Here is an 18,172-nt window from a genome sequence, read left to right on the forward strand (position 1 = left end):
GGGCTGGCGCATGCCAGCTGCTGCACTTGATTGTTTTCTGGGGCCCTGGGCTACGGAAAGCTCATTGCTGAACCAGTTGATTCTCTGCTTGATGTTTCACTGTTCAGACAGAAGCTCCACTGTTTTTATGACACCTCCAGCCAGTTATTCACAGTTGTTATACTATCTCCATGTCAGTTTTGTCGCTCTTTTAATTATACCCCAGCATTACATAGGTGCTTCTATAATACCTTTTAAAGATTGGTTTAAAGATAACTCAGTTAGGACGTGGGAACACTTTTACCCACAAAATCAAGTGACCCTCAGGAGAGGAAAAAAAATTGTGCCGGTGCCACATCAGTAGAGAGAACATTTGACTTAGGTTGTGTTGTTTATGGAAGAAGAATCATGCCATTATCTGCTTTTAAGAGAGACTACTAAATCTGATAACAGGCAGGCAGCACAGTCTAGTTTAAAAGTGGGACCAGTTAGAGGAGAAAAGAAAAGGTGGAGGGAAAGAAAGAGGCACAGAAGAGAACACACGGAGACAGAAGCAGTTTTTGATTGGAAGAGATATTTTAAATAATTTTGTCCAGTCTTCTTGGCAACTAAGGAAGGAATTGAAGCCAGAAAAGTTGCAGGATTTTGCAATCCTGTAGAAAACGAGGTGACCGCAGAAAGGGAGTTGGACCCCAGGTTACCCCCAGCACTACCTATCAGAGAGAAACGTGAACTGAGGAATGACCAGGAGAGAGGAAGAGCCGGGCGGAGGAACCGGATACTGAACTTTGTCTCCTGCTGTGTTCAACTGTGGTGCTCCTGTTTTAACTTAAGAGGGGCAGTCACCCCTCCCCTTCCAATATGTTGTTTAGCTCCAGCAGTTTTAAACTTCCTTGGTAGCATCTGGAAAAGAGCTTTACTCACAAATTTAGTTGTGGAATTAAGATGTGTTTTCTCATAGAACACTAAAGATTTGGTAAGCATATAGACCCTTAATTTTTAATCTCATAGGTACTGACCACCTGATTTTCTTTTCTTAAAAAATTATTCTGACAACCATTGACAACTGACTATCTTTCTTTCATTCTTGGAAAGATTAAGATGGTTCTTAATTTTAGAACCATCTTAATCTTAATTGTTCTTTTTTTTCCCATTTATTTTTATTGGTTGGAGACTAATTACTTTACAATAGTGTAGTGGTTTTTCCCATACATTGACATGAATCAGCCATGGATTTACATATGTTCCCCATCCCGATCTCCCCCCCCCACCTCCCTCCCCACCCCATCCCTCTGGGTCTTCCCAGTGCACCAGCCCTGAGCACTTTGGTTGGAGCACACAGCATCCAACCTGGGCTGGTGATCTGTTTCACCCTTGATAATATACATGTTTCGATGCTGCTCTCTCAAAACATCCCACCCTCGCCTTCTCCCACAGAGTCCAAAAGTCTGTTCTGTACATCTGTGTCTCTTTTTCTGTTTTGCATATAGGGTTATCGTTACCATCTTTCTAAATTCCGTATATATTCGTTAGTATACTGTATTGGTCTTTGTCTTTCTGGCTAACTTCACTCTGTATAATGGGCTCCAGTTTCATCCATCTCATGGAGATTAATTGTTCTTAAGATTAAGTCTTACAGTGCCTGAAGAATATGTGCTTTTAAAAAATCAGTATTTATTTCTCTGCTCAGAACCTGTTGTGTCCAGATCAAATTCAGAATGGGTGAATCTATGTGTAACTGGTTCTTATTGCAAATAATTTTTTAAATACAACTTTAAAACTCTTCAGGGATATAAAGGAATAATTTAAGTATGAGGTGGTATTCCTAAATTAATTTGTACATGTGTTTTTTGTATAAACAGGATTCAACCAAGTTTAATTTCTTTTTCTTCATTCTTAATGCCTGGTGTTCCATTTGTGAAACTATAAGGCTGCAAAAATGTCCAATTTGGTGACCATTGGTTACATGAGGCTATTTCAATGTAAAGTTATATTAATTAAAATTTAAAAAATTAAAAATTCAGTACCACAGTCACACTAGCCACATTTTAAGTGCCCAACAGCCACATATGTCTAGTGATTATTATATTGGACAGTGTAGATATAGAACATTTTCATAGCTCAGAAAATTCTATTGGACATCACAGCTTAAGAACCAGTAATTGGAAATGTCTCTCCTGGATAACAAAGTGTATCCAAATAGCATAAAACAGAAGCTAGAGGTTCCTGCCTTTTAGAAATATATCATATGACCCATATGTCTAAACTTGTTAACTTCATGGATTATTTAACAAGTGAGAAGAGCTAATGTTCTTTGAGGCTTTGAAGAACTAATGTCCTGCTCTCCAATGTTGCTTTAAAAGACAGGCAGTTCCTAGCATGAAGCAGCTCAAAACTTCATGTATAAGTCAATTTGGAATTCAAAAGTCATTGGCCCATAAGATAAATGTTATAAATCACATGACTGAATTTTAGTACTTTCTGAAATAAAAACTAATGGAAATAATAGCAGAAAATCAACAGTAAAATTTTAGAGTTTCAGAGGGTGTTACAGATTGATTGGAAGGAAGAAATGACAACCCCTCCCCCCCATACACTCACAGATTAAGATTAGATTAAGTTGCTGACTTAACCGGGAATACAAAATCTTACTGGAAATGAGGTGGCTTCCAGGGCAAGAGCAGATGTAGCATATCTCAGTGGCACTTCCCTTGCCCCCCACAGTTCTTACTGGCACTGTCTGAATAAGAAAAGGTCTGTAAGCTCAAATCTTACACATTCGCTGCCCATTTATAGTCACAGCTTACATCAGCTATCTGGAAGAACTTGAGCCAATGATACATGTATTAATTTTTTTTAAATATTTATTTATTTGTCTGTGCCAGGTCTTAGTTGCAATATGGGATCTTTGATCTTAGTTGGGGAATGCGGGATCTTTAGTTGCAGCATGCGAACTCTTAGTTACGGCATGTGGGGTCTAGTTCCCTGACCAGAGGTCAAACCTGGGCCCACTGAATAGAGAGCTCGGAGTCAGACACTGGACCACCAGGGACGTCCCTTTTATTTTTTTTTTAATTTACTTATTTGACTGTGGATGCATGCATTTCTGTTTATGGGACTATTTATAAACATCAGACATTTGTGGACTCCAGTCATAGTCAGCATCACCAAAACAGCAACCTCATGCTAAATGAAGCAGTAGAGTTAGGGTAGGGAACCCAAGGCTAGCCCCGTAAGGTCTGTTTTCCCAATCCATCCCTCTCTGATTTTATGGCTTTTATCTGAATGGTTCAAAGACTGAGTTTTCACTGAAAACCAGGATCACTAAACAATCTTCCTAGAAAATCAAATCACAAAATATTAATTGATCTTGGAAGCTGGTTCTTGAGATATATGTTGAGATCAATTAGAAGAGGTAGATGTGAGAATTCCCTGGTAGCCTAGTGGTTAGGATTCAGTGCTCTTACTGTGGAGGCCCAGGTTCAATCCTGGTCCAGGAATCATCCTGCATGCTGCTCAATGTAGCCAAAAGACCAAAAATAATAAATAAATAAATGTTGTTGTTCAGTCACTTTGTTGTGTCCAACTCTTTGCAAATCCATGGACTATAGTACACCAGGCTTCCCTGTCCTTCACTATCTCCCAGAGTTTGCTCAGACTCATATCCATAGAGTCGATGATGCCATCCAACCATCTCATCCTCTGTTGCCCTCTTCTACCCTCAATCTTTCCCAGCATCAGGGTCTTTTCCAATGAGTCAGCTCCTCATATCTGGTGGCCAAAGTATTGAACCTTCAGCTTCAGCATCAGTCCTTCCAATGAATATTTGGGGTTGATTTCCTTTAAGATTGACTGGCTTCATCTCCATGCAGTTCAAGGGACTCTGAAGAGTCTTCTCCAACACCACAGTTTGAAAGCATCAATTTTTCAGCGCTCAGCCTTCTTTATGGTTCAACTCTCACATCCAAACATGACTACTGGAAAAACCATAGCTTTGACTAGACAGACCTTTGTCTCTGCTTTTTAAAACACTGTCTAGGTTCTTCGTAGCTTTTCTTTCAAGGAGCAAGCATCTTTTAATTTCATAGCTGCAGTCATTGTCCGAAGTGATTTGGAGCCCGAGAAAATAAAGTCTGTCACTGTTTCCATTGTTTCCCCATCTGTTAGCCATGAAGTGCTGGGACCAGATGTCATGATCTTCGTTTTTTGAATGTTGAATTTTAAGCCAGTTTTTTCACTCTCCTCTTTCACCTTCATCAGGAGACTCTTTAGTTCCTCTTCACTTTCTGCCATAAGGGTGGTGTTATCTGCATATCTGAGGTTATTGATATTTCTCCCACAATCTTGATTCCAGCTTGTGCTTCATCCAGCCCGGCATTTCTCATGATGTCTCTGCATATGAGTTAAATAAGCAGTATGACAGTATTCAGCCTTGACATACTCCTTTCCCAACTTTGAACAAGTCCATTGTTCCATGTCCAGTTCTAAGTGTTGCTTCCTGACATACATACAGGTTTCTCAGGAGGCAGGTAAAGTGGTATTCCCATCTCTTGAAGAATTTTTCACAGTTTTTTGTGATGCACAGAAAGGCCTTAGCATAGTCAATGGAGCAGAAGTAGATGTTTTTCTGGAATTCCCTTGCTTTTTCTATGATCCAACAGATGTTTACAATTTGATTTCTGTTTCCTCTGCCTTTTCTAAATCCACCTAGTACATCTGGAAATTCTCAGTTCACATATTGTTGAAGCCTAGCTTGAAGGATATTGAGCATTACCTTGCTATCATGTGGAATGCGCAGAATTGTGTGGTAGTCTGAACATTCTTTGGCATTGCTCTTCTTTGGGATTGAAATGAAAACTGACCTTTTCCAGTCCTGTGGCCACTGCTGAGTTTTCCAAATTTGCTGGCATATTGAGTGTAGCACTTCAATAGCATCATCTTTTAGGATTTGAAATAGCTTAGCTGGTATTCCATCACCTCCACTAGCTTTATTCATAGTGATGCTTCCTAAGGCTCACATGACTTCACACTCCAGGATGTCTGACTCTAGGTGAGTGATCACACCATTGTGGTTATCTGAGTCATTAAGAACTTTTTTGTGCAGTTCTCTTGGTATTCTTACCACCTCTTAATATCTTCTGCTTCTGTTAGGTCCATACCGTTTCTGTCCTTTATTGTGCCCATCTTTCCATGAAATGTTCCCTTGATATCTCTGATTTTCTTGATGAGATCTCTAGTCTTTCCCTTTCTATTGTTTTCCTCTATTTCTTTCCATTGCTCTCTTAAGAAGATTTTCTTATCTCTGCTTGCTATTCTTTGGAACTCTGCATTCAGATGTGTATATCCTTCCTTTTCTCCTTTGCCTTTCACTTCTTTACTCAGCTATTTGTAAGGCCTCCTCAGACAACCATTTTGCCTTTTTGCATTTCTTTTTCTTGGGGGCTGTTTTTGATCATGACCTCCTGTACAATGTCACTAACCTCCATCCATAGTTCTTCAGGCACTCTATCAGATCTAATCCCTTGAATCTATTTGTCACTTCCACTGTATAATCAGAAGGGATTTGATTTAGCTCATACCTGAATGGCCTGGTGGTTTTTCCTACTTTCCTTAATTTAAGTCTGAGTTTTGCAATAAGGAGCTCATGATTTGAGTCACAGTCAGCTTCCAGTCTTGTTTTTGCTGACTGTATAGAGCTTCTCCATGTTCTGTTACAAAGAATATAATCAATCTGATTTTGGTATTGACCATCTGGTGATGTCCATATGTAGAGTCATCTCTTGTGTTGTTGGAAGAGGGTGTTTGCTATAACTGGTGAGTTCTCTTGGCAAAACTCTGTCTTTGCCCTGCTTCATTTTGTACTCCAAGGTCAAACTTGCCTATTACTCCAGCTTAACTCTGAACTACCTACTTTTTCATTCCAGTCCCCATGATGAAAAGATCATGGCATTCAGTCCCATCACTTCATGGCAAACAGATGGGGAAACAATGGAAATAGTGAGAGATTTTATTTTGGGAGGCTCCAAAATCACTGCACATGGTGACTGCAGCCATGAAATTAAAAGATGCTTGCTCCTTGGAAGAAAAGCTATGACTAACCTAGACAGCCTATTAAAAAACAGAGACACTACTTTGCCAACAAAGATCCATCTAGTCAAAGCTTTGGTTTTTCCAGTAGTCATGTATGGATGTGAGAGTTGGACTATAAAGAAAGCTGAGCCCTGAAGAATTGATGCTTTTGAACTGTGATGTTGGAGAAGACTCTTGAGAGTCCCTTGGACAGCAAGGAGATCCAACCAGTCCATCCTAAAGGAAATCAGTCCTGAGTATTCATTGGAAGGACTGACGCTGAAGCCGAAACTCCAATACTTTGGCCACCTGATGCGAAGAACCAACTCATTGAAAAGACCCGGATGCTGGGAAAGTTTGAAGGCAGGAGGAGAACGGGACGACAGAGGATGAAATGGTTGGATGGCATCGCCAACTCAATGGACATGAGTTTGAGTAGGCTCCAGGAGTTGGTGAAGGACAGGGAAGCCTGGCGTGCTTCAATCCATGGGGTCACAAAGAGTCAGACACGACTGAGCAACTGAACTGAACTAATGATGAAAAGGACATCTTTTTTGGTGTTATTTCCAGAAGGTCTTGTAGGTCTTCATAGAACCGTTCAAGTTCATCTTCTCCAGCATTAGTGACTGGGGCATAGATTTGGACTACTGTAACATTGAATTGTTTGCCTTGGAAACAAACCTAGATCATTGTGTCATTTTTGAGATTGCACCCAAGTACTACATTTCAGACTCTTTTGTTGACTATGAAAAAAATAGATAAAAAATTTAAAGAAGAGGTAGATGAAATTTGTGTAGCAATTCTGGAGGGACTTTTGAATTCTTTCAAGAACTCTCATCATTGATGGTGGTGATTATACTATTTTTTTCTTATTTTATTTTCAGACTCACAGTTTTATTTCCCTCAGCAATAGTAGATCATTACGTTGCTCATATAAACAGAATCTATATTTTTCTCACAAATTTGGGGGAGATCAGAGAATGAAATATTTTTCAGGGGACACTGAGCAGGAATTAGAAAAACAAGCAAAAAAAAAAAAAAAAAAGACCAAGGAGAATGTTTGTGGACCTTGTGGGAGTGGGGAAGGATTGCTCTGAGCTCTGGGGAGGATGTGATGGTCAAGATACCAGTGGAGCCCTGAAATATATTTGTGGAATACTTTATGAACTTTTGAAATGCTTTACATGTATTAATTCATTTTCTGAGTTAATTAATGATTTAGTTAACTAGCTAACTCATTTAACTTTTTTCTTAAATTTAAGACAGGAAAAGAAACGTTAAATAAAGGACATGAACTTCTTGAGAAAAAGACTGCAGGAAAGATATTATTCTCCCACCTCAGATAAAAGTTGTCAGTATTAGCGGTTTCAGGGATAAGCCACCAGCTTTTTGCCCTTCAGCGCACTTATGGTTCAAGATGTGGGAGGTAATTGAAAGTCCAGCATTTCTGTTCCTTGTCTTCAAAAGGTGTGAGGAACATGAGATCAGTTGTGGAGATCATCTTTGAGAATCTGAAGAAAACTATAGTATAATGTGTATAACACCAAATTTTATGTTTCACTAGAAATATTAGATATCAGATGTATCAGGATATGCTGCAGTTAAAAATAGCCTTAGAGGCTATGACAACAAAAATTCCTCCTTGCTCATGATAGAGATTCATCGTGGGTTAGCTTAGAGCTCTGCTCTGGACTTCTCCATCAGGAATCCAAGCTGCTGCATCCTGCACACCATCTGGGATATCGCTAGTCGCTGGGCTATGGGAAAGGCAATATGACAGATCCCATACTGGCTCCTAGGGCTTCCAGTTGGAAGTGACACACAATTTTCATTCACATTTCATTGTCAAGCAAGACACTATGTGTAGTCCTCCATGTGCCAAGAATAAAAGACCCAAATTTCAATAAACAGACATAACAGTTACCACACTAGGTCAAGAACCCTTGATCTAGGTGTTCTTTAGGTTCCTTGGCAGTTCAGATTTTCTTTGAGTACAGTTTTAACTTATGCTTATTCAGAGTTTAGCCAGCAAGTCTACATGTCTAAATGGTAGACACCAATTCCTCTCCAATCAAGTGGTCATCCTTATAATTAGGACAAGAGTGGGCCTTCTACTAATAGGATATGAGCATAAATTTGTGGACAATTACTTCAGCCTTGAGTACGAATTGAGGATTTGAGTGATTCTCTCCCCAGAAGCCCCAGGGGCTTCCTCCAAAAGAGAAGATTGGGTTCCTCACTGCCAAAGTTGTCTCAACAGTTTATATATAAAGAGGTTGGACCAGACAGCTATTAATATCCCTTCTAACCCTGAAACTTATGTTCTAGACAGGCGCCTACTATTATTAAATACTAGATGACCAGTTTATAGAATGGTCATGCAAAGTATATTCCAGGGAAAGAAAATCTAGAAAAGAAGCTATGAGAAAGTCTAAGCAAGAGATCAGTAGCCTCAAAAGGCAAGTGTAGGTCTACAGTATTGTCAAATGCTGACCATAGCACTGCCATCCCAGTGACTTCAGCCCCTTTATAGTCTCCACCAGCTCTTTCCCCCAACTACACACATTTGACAATGTTCTCAATGTTATGGAAAGTGCTATTCAAAGGCAGTTGTAAGGTAAGTCACATCATCAACATCCTTCCAACTTAAGTGCCTTTTTATCAGACAGTCAGCTGCTGTTGAGCATCCTCATTTCATAGATGTGTAAACTGAGAGGCAGAGAGGAGCTGGAACTTACTCAACAGAAAGGCCAGTTGGAGGCAGTCAGCCACCCCTTTCCTCAAGGCCCACGAGTCAGTGGCAAGACCTAAATTCCCTCTGGGGCCTGGTATTGATCCAGAGATCTCCCAAGAAATGGTATTTCTGGATCATTTATCTTGCAATACTCTACTTCCGCTTTTATTTTTCATTTGTGAATTTGGACTCTATTATTGCAAGAAAAGGTTATGTTCACTAAGAAGTCTTTGCCTGCTTAAGTAGATTTATAAACTCTTGTCTTAATGCCACTCACCTTTTAAAGATGTCTTAGCTTGGCATACTCAGCCTAATGATGTATTAAATGTACTTTGCTAATCATGCTCACCCTTTCTGCTTTTTCTGCCAGTTAATATTATAATTGTGTGTTATGGCAGACTTTTTAAAGAAAAAGAACCTCCTGGATGGTGATCTCTTTGTTTCTTTCTACAGTTCCATATCAGCAGAATCCTTACAGTCCCCGGGGCGGCGCCAATGTCATCCAGTGCTACCGATGCGGAGACACCTGCAAAGGGGAGGTGGTTCGCGTCCACAATAACCACTTCCACATCAGATGCTTCACCTGTCAAGGTAGGAGGCCCAGTCTCCCAACTCCCTTCTCAGATTCCTGGCCGTACTCTCACCCGAGGACATGCCACAGGGCAGGCAGAACAAACATACATAGGCAGTTAAGATACCTACAAAGGCCTAAAAAGACCTTCCTTGAGCTGGTTATAAGAATTCTCTCTTCAGCAGTGTGGCATGAGATGAGAGGGTAGAGTAATGGATGTGGTGGGATACAGGTGGGGAGAGGGAGCCTGGAGATTCTGGAGTGGAAGTGCTAACCCAGAAGGAAAATGGCAATCCTGCAAGCTTACTTTACACATTTGAGAAGACTCCTGGTTTGTGCCTATAAATCAATTTGAGAGCCAATGAAAGGGCAAAACTGTCATGGCTAAAATTTGGCATGGCTCTGAGATAAGGGTGAGAGTCCTCAGAGGTTAGGTTTAACAAGGGAGAAGATACATCTTAACTTCAGTAAGGTTTGTAATTTGGGAGCAGACAAATGCTGGGTAACCTCTAATTGTGACAGCTTACCCATGGATAATTTATTAAACCTTTGCTCAAGCGAGCTAAGCATCCCCAAAGAAGGCTCACTAGTGGCAGGAAAAGAGGAACTGGGCTGAAGGAGCCTTGTGGGCCCTCTCAAACCAGGCCACCCTCCCTCCCCCGTGTCCCTGACTAATGCCGCTCCAACCTCCACTTTTTGAACTTTTCTTCCAGGCTTCTTGTTCCACAGAGAAGCCATTCTGATATTGGATTGTCCTTTGGGTTTGGAGAATGTTTGACCTCTAAGCTGTAACTTCCACTTGCTGGTTTTAGATTTGTCCTTATGGGGTTTTATGAGCTCTTTGTGATTGCTTTTCTCCATGGCTGCCCTACACATGCTTGTAGTCAGGTCTCTCCCACACCCAATTATATTGCAGGTCCTTAAACTGGGCTTCATCTGAATTGATTCCAACTTGTGTAATCATCCTAGAGTCTTCCTCCCTGATTCTTCCCAGGTTGTCACTATCATCCCTAAAGCATAATGCTCATAACAGACCACATTTCTCAAGGTCTGCCAAATACAGCAAGGACTACATTTCTTTAATGTGACTGATACTAAATTAACTTCCTGAGGAACCACTTCACACCACTGGTATGTACTGAATTTAAGGTCAGTTGAAACTGCCAGATCTTTTCATTTTAGTACCTGCTACTAACCTCAGCCTCATGCATCTGAGATTGACTTCCTCTGCCATCAAGTAAAGTCCCAGATTTCTTTCCCCAGGATCTAACTGGACTCCTCACTGAGCAAATAAATTTCATATACATATTCTCTAATTTATCTACAGAAGCTTATATGGAATATATTTTAATTATGTGGCTTCCTTTTTAAATTTTCATTGAGTGTAGTTGATTTACAATGTTTTGTTAGTTTCAAGTGTAAGCAATGTACTTCGGTTATATATGCATATATATATATATATATATATATCTTCTTTTTCAAAGCCTTTTCCCATTTAGATTATAATAGAATATAGTGTACAGTTCCCCATGATATACAGTATGTCCTTGTTGGTTATCTATTTTAAATATAGTTGTGTGTATATGTCAATTCCAAATTTATATCCCCCCAACACCTTTCCCCTTTGGTAACCCTAAGTTTGTTTTCTAAGGTTGTGAGTCTGTTTCAGGTTTATAAAAAAGTGCATTTGTATTATTTTTTTAGATCCTGTGTGGAAGTGATACTATATGATATTTGTCTTTCTCTGCCTGACTTATTTCACTTAGTATGATAATCTTCAGGTCCATCCATGTTGCTGCAAATGGCATTATTTGATTCTTTTTAATGGCTGAGTAATAGTTTATTGTATATATTACCACATCTTCTTGTTTGTTTCCTCTATTAATGGATATTTAGGTTGCTTCCACATCCTGGCTTTTGTAAATAGTGCTGCAATGAACACTGGGGCACGTGTATCTTTTTGAATTATAGTTTCTTCTCGATATATGCCCACGATTGGGATTGCTGGATCATAGGGTAGTTCTATTTTTAATTTTTTAAAGAAACCTCCATACTGTTTTCCACAGTGGCTACACTAATTTACATTCCAACCAACAGAGTAGTGGGTTCCCTTTTCTCCACACCCTCTCCTAGTATTTATTGTTTATAGATTTTTTTGATAATGGCAATTCTAACCAGTATGAGGTGATACCTCATTGTAGTTTAGATTTCATTTCTATAATAATTAGTGCTGTTGGAGAAATGTCTGTTTAGCTCTTCCACCCATTTTTTTGATTTGATTGTTTTTTTTTATATTGGGCTACATGAGCTGTATGTGTATTTTTGAGATTAATCACTTGTTCGTTGCTTCATTTGCAAATATTTTCTCCCATTCTGAGGATTGTCTTTTCATTTTGCTTATGGTTTCCTTTACTGCTCAAAAGCTTTTATGTTTAATTAGGTCCCATTTGTTTATTTTTGTTCTTATTTTCATTAGGAGGTGGATTGAAAAAGATATTACTGCGATTTATGACAGAAAGTGTTCTGCCTATGTTTTCCTCTAAGAGTTTTATAGTATCCAACATTACATTTAGGTCTTTAATCCATTTTGAGTTTATTTTTGTGTATGGTATTAGGGACTATTCTAATTTCATTCTTTTACATGTAGCTGTCCAGTTTTCCAAGCAACATTTATTGAAGAGACTCTCTTTTATCCATTGTAAATTGTTGCCTCCTTTTTCTTAGATTAGGTGACCATAGGTACATGGGTTTATCTCTGGACTTCTATCCTAGTCTACTGATCTTTATTTCTGTTTTTGTGCCAGCACCATATTGTTTTAATGACTATAGCTTTATAGTATAGTCTGAAGTCTGAGCCTGATTCCTCCAACTCCATTTTTCTTTCTCAAGATTGCTTTGGCTATCTGGTGTCTTTTGTGTTTTCCATACAAATTTTAAATGTTTTTGTTCTAGTTCTGTGAAAATTGCCATTGGTGATTTAATAGGGATTGCATTGAATCTGTAGATTACCTTGGGTAGTATAGTCATTTTGACAATATTTTTTTTCTTGCTTTTTTTTAAAAAAAAATTTTTTTATTTTGTATTGGGGTATAGTCCATTAACAAATAATGTTGTGACAATTTCAAATGAATGGCGAAAGGACCCAGTCATACATACACATGTAGCCATTCTTCCCCAAACTCACCTCCCATCTAGGTCACTACACAACATTGAGCAGAGTTCAATGTATTACACAGTAGGTCCTTGTCAGCTATCCATTTTAAACATAGCAGTGTACATATGTCCATCCAAAACTCTCCAACCATCCCTTCCCCCATCCCTCCTGCTGGCAGCTATAAGTTTGTTTTCCAAGGCTGTGGTTCTCTTCCTATTTTGTAAGTAAGTTCATTTGTATCATTTCTTTTTAGATTCCACATATAAGAGATGTCATATGATATTTCTCCTTCTCTATCTGACTCACTTCACTTAGTATGATGATCTCTAGGTCCATCCATGTTGCCAAAAATGGCATTATTTCATTCTTATTAATGGTTAAATGATATTCCATTATATATATATACCAGATCTTCTTAATCCATGCCTCTGTTGATGGACGTTTAAGTTGCTTCCATGTCTTGGCTGTTGTAAACAGCACTGCAATGAACAGTGAGGTGCATGTATCCTTTTGGATCATGTTTTTCTCTGGATATATGCCCAGGAGTGGGATTTCAGGGTCATATGGTAGCTCTATTTTTAGTGTTTTAAGGAAAAAACAAAACTAAAAAATTCCATACTGTTCTTCATGATGACTGTCCCAATTTACATTCCCACCAACAGTGTAGCAGGGTTCCTTTCTCTCCACATACTCTCGAGCATTTATTGTTTGTGGATTTTTTTTTTTTTTTTTTTTTTTTTGATGATGGCCATTCTGACTGGTGTGAGGTGATATCTTATTGTAGTTTTGATTTACATTTCTCTAATTAGACATGTTGAACATCTTTTCATGTGCCTCTTGACCATCTGTATGTCTTCTTTGGAGAAATGTCTATTTAGGTCTTCTGCCCATTTTTTGATTGAGTTATTTGTTTTGATGCTATTATGCATCATGAGCTGTTTGTAAATTTTAGAGGCTAATGCTTTGTCAGTCACATCATTTGCAAACATTTTCTCCCAATCTGTGAGTTGTCTTTTTGCTTTGTTTGTGGTCTTCCTTTGCTCTTCAAAAACTTTTGAGTTTAAGTAGGTTCCATTTGTTTATTTTGGTTTTTATTTCCATTATTCTGGGAGATGGATTGAAAAGAATATTGCTGCAATTTATGTCAGAATGTTCTGCCTATATTTTCCTCTAAAAATTTTATAGTGTCCAGTCTCACATTTAAGTCTTTAATCCATTTTGAGTTTATTTTTGTGTATTGTGTTAAAGAATGATCTAATTTCACTTTTTAAATGTAGCTCTCTCATTTTCACAGTACCATTTCTTACAGACATTGTCTTTCCAATATTTTGTAGTCAATTTGTCACAAGTTAATTGACCATAGCTGCATGGGTTTATTTCTGGTTTTCTATCCTGTTCCATTTGTCTGTATTTCTATTTTTGTGCCAGTACCATACTGTTTTGATGACTGTAACTCTGTAGTGTAGTCTGAAGTCACAGAGCCTGATTCTTCCAGTTCCATTTTTCTCTCTCAAGATTGCTTTTGCTATTAGGAGTCTTTTGTGTCTCCATACAAGTTTTAAGATTTTTCTCTTCTAGTTCTGTGAACAATGTCATTGGTAATTCAGTAGGGATTGCCTTAAATCTGTAGATTGCCTTGGGTAGTATAGTCATTTTAACAATATTGATTCTTCCAATCCAAGAATATGGTATATCTTTCCATCTGTTTGTATCGTCTTTGATTTTTTTCCTCAGCATCTTACAGCTTTCAGAATGCAGTTCTTTTGTCCCCTGAAGTAGGTTTATTTCTTGGTATTTTATTCTTTTTGATGTGATGGTAAATGGAATTATTTCTTTAATTTCTCTTTCTGATCTTTCATTGTTGATGTATAGGAATGCATATTTCTGCATATTAATTTTGTATCCTAAAACTTGACCAACTGGTAGCATCTTTAGGATTTTCTATGTATAGTATCATGTCATCTGCAAACAGTGACAGTTTTATTTCTTATTTTCCAATCTGGATTCTTTTTATTTCTTTTTCTTCTCTGATTGCCATGGCTAGGACTTTCAAAACTGTATTGAATCAAAGTGACTAGAGTTGACATCCTTGTCTTATTCCTGGTCTTAGAGAAAATGCTTTCAGCTTTTCATTGCTGAATATGTTAACTGTATGTTTGTCATGTATGGCCTTTATTGTGTTGAGGGAGGTTACCCCCTATGCCCACTTTCTGGAGAGTTTTTGTCATAAATGGGAGTTGAATTTTATCAAAAGATTTTTCTGCAGCTACTGAGGTAATCATAAGGTTTTTATTCTCCAGTTTGTTAGTGTGGTATATTGAAGAGTTTCAGAAGAATAGATGTTAACTCTATCTACATATAAAATAAAAGTTTTTTAAATAATCATCTAGAAAAAAAGTGTGGTTCAATGTAATTTGCTAAAAATTGTAATGATGCCTGGCAATGTGTCACATGTGATCAGTTCATGAAATTAAACTGATGATTCAGAAAAAAAAAAAAAAAAAAAACAAAGAAAAGAAAATATGCTCTGGGAGCTCCTCCTCCTGATGCCAGACCCCTAGGCTAGGGATCCTGATGTGGGGCTCAGAACTTTCACTTCAGTGAGAGAAACTCTGTGATATAATTGTTTTTCATTTTGTGATTCACCCACCCAGGAGCTGTGGGGTTTGGTTTGATCATGATTGTTCCTCTCCTACCATCTTGATGTGACTGCTTCTTTTCTTTGAATGTAGGATATCTTTTTTGGTAGGTTCCAATGTTTTTTTGTCAGTAGTTGTTCAACAGTTAGTTGTGATCTTGGTATTTTCATGAGAAGGTGAGCTCTTGTCCTTCTACTCCATCTTGGCAAAGTTCTGTGTGATTTGTATTTTATATTGAGAATTGGCAAACCCCTTTAGTACTAGTTGACCTGAGAGAGTATCTTGGTGTGTGACCATTTTTACATCCCCAGAAACTGAGACAGGACAAAGAGTAATGACAATAAAATTGTTATAAGGAGGTTTGAGCTATGAATCTACAGTTATATTCTTAAAGAGATTGTGTTTGTTCTTTTGCTTTAAGCCAAAATGTAATAGTTTAAAACAATTTTTTATTTAGCTCATGATTCTCTGGGTTGGCTGGGCAGTTATTCCAATCTGACTTGGCTCTGCTTATCTCTCCTCACCTCATTATAATGATATGATGGGTCAGCTGGCAGTGGTTGGCAGGTTATTGACCTGAGTACCTACATATGGCTTCTCATCCTCCAGCAGACTGACTTGGATTCATTTGCAACGTAGTCTTTGAGTTCCAAACGTGACAAAAGAGCAGGCTTTAGTAAGCAAGACCATTTTGTGCCTCACCCTGTGTTATACTTGTTAATGTCCCATTGACCAAAACAAGTCAAATGGCCAACCCAGATTCAAGATCATGGAGAAATAAACTTTGACTTTTGTGGAAGGAGTGGCAACATGAGATTTCAATGATGTGAATACAGAGAAATGAAGAATTTGACCAGTTTGACAGTCTACCATAGGGAGATCATAGAAAATCTTTTAAGGGAGATTTTAAGACCAAAAAAAAAATTATCATTTTTCTGAATATTTTCAATGTCAGCTTTACTTGGAGAGTATTTTTGTTTCCAGCAGTAAATGGTATAAGGATTAGTTACCCTAAATAACCTTCTCATTTGAAAAATCTAAAATTTCTATGAATTTCTTTTAGAACCCTTTTAAAGTACACAACTTGCTGACATGAAAGGAAGGAATCTGCAGAGGTGAAAAAAAAATAAAAGCAGAAATCCTGGCGTGACTGCCAATGCCAGATTTAACCCTCATGTTTTATGCTAAATCTTGACGACCTTGAACTTTTACCTTGATGGCTACATGGATCATGAGAATAGAAGTCAAAGCCTAGAGCCTGACCAACATAGGATTCTAACAGGAGACCTCTGAGTAAAGCTAAATTTCCTCCTACCAAAGATTACTCCCAGTGTATAGATGGATCAGAAGTAAACCAGAAAAGGAAACAGCACTGAAATTTTCCTGTACCAACTTAGGCACTGGTATAAGACAGTGAAACTTGTATCAAAATGTCTAGCCATACCCACTCTTTATATGGATTCACATTCTATTTTCATGCTATACATTTGGCATTTTTAAAAGTGAAACAGAATTTAAAAGTTATCCCATACTTGGCAAAGGTCAGGTTTATTCTAGACCTCAAAGAGTTTCTACAGATAACATTATTATCATAATGAATAACTCCAGTAAAAAATACACAAATCATAATGAGGGAAAGCCAGAAGAATGATGGAGAATAGAATGGGAACCTTGGAGACTTTATAGATTGTAGTTTTCTGACATTGTATGATAACTACTTTCAGTACATTTAAACAAGTAAGAGAAGCCAGCAAAAACAATGAACAAGAGACAATACATTATAACAACAGCAGATTTGAAAAAGAAACAATATACATTTTAGACATAAAAATGTATAGTATTTAAAATTTAAAACTCAGTGTATGGATTAAATAGCAGATCAGATGTTGTTGAAAAGACAGTAAACTTTAAGATTCAGTAAAGAGAGCAGTATATATGTATAGCCCAGAAATACAAGAAAGTGGTAAAAATAAAAGAGAAGTTTATACATGGAGAATATAGTGAGAGAGTTTGACATATATCTAATCAGAGTTCTACAGAGAGATAATAGAGAACATGAGTAGGAGGACAATATTTGAAGAGATAGCATCTTTGAATTATGTAGAACTGTTGAAAGACACAAATCCTTGAATCTAGGAAACTTAATAAATCCCAGTAGGAAAATATAAAAGAAATCTACCTACACACATCATAGTGAAACTGCAGATCACCAAAAACAACCCCTCCCCCCAAAAAAAAAACCCATCTTAAAAGTAGCCAGAGAGAAGAGCCAGGACATCTGCATATGAATGGTAAATAAGCTGACAGCTAAAGTTTTAGTAGCAACAAGGAAATCTGAAAACAGTGAAATAATATCTTTATGTACTGAAAGAAGTACCTAAAAATTTATGTATTCAGCAAAACTATCTTTCAAGAACAAAGGCAAACTGACAGCTAACGTCATACTTAATGGTGAAAGACTGACTGACTGCTTCCCTTTGAGATCAAAAATATTAATAAGCAAAAAAGTCTGCTCTTAACGCTTCTGTTTAATGTTGTACTGCAAGTTCATGGTAGGTCAGGCAAGAAAATGAAATAAAAGACACCCAGATTGAAAAAGTAGTAAGAATATCTCTATTTGCCCATGGCATGATCTTGTGTATAATGAATCCCAAGGAATGCACTAAAAAACTATGAAAATAACAAGTTGATCAGATTTCAAGGTACAAGATCAGTTTACCAGAATTAGTTGTATTTCTATATACTTAGAATGAACAATCTGAAAATAAAATTGAGAAAACAATTCCCTTTACAATAGCATCAAATAAAATGCATAAGAATAAATTTAATGAAGGCATAAAATTTATACTTTGCAAGCTATAAAATATTAAAGAATAAGTGAAAAAATATACCATGTTCATGGATCAGAAATCTTTTTTTGATGGCGATATTCTCAGGTCAGTCTACAAACTTGGTGCTATCTTAGCCAGTTCAGGCTGCCATAACAAAATAAAGATTGGGTGACATAAACAGCAGTAATGTATTTT

At 37.6% G+C, this 18,172-nt stretch overlaps 1 protein-coding gene across 3 annotated transcripts in view; it reads left to right on the forward strand.

Moving 5' to 3' along the window:
• Positions 1-18,172, forward strand: part of ABLIM3 (actin binding LIM protein family member 3) — a 128,329-nt gene that overhangs the window by 35,700 nt on the left and 74,457 nt on the right. For all 3 annotated transcript variants that reach the window (XM_061151687.1, XM_061151685.1, XM_061151686.1), the window contains exon 3: positions 9,236-9,373. In XM_061151687.1, coding sequence (XP_061007670.1) covers positions 9,236-9,373 — 138 coding nt within the window. The remainder of the gene's footprint in view (positions 1-9,235; positions 9,374-18,172) is intronic.

This window comes from Dama dama, chromosome 9 (assembly GCF_033118175.1).
Source record: "Dama dama isolate Ldn47 chromosome 9, ASM3311817v1, whole genome shotgun sequence".
NCBI classification, from domain to species: domain Eukaryota; kingdom Metazoa; phylum Chordata; class Mammalia; order Artiodactyla; family Cervidae; genus Dama; species Dama dama.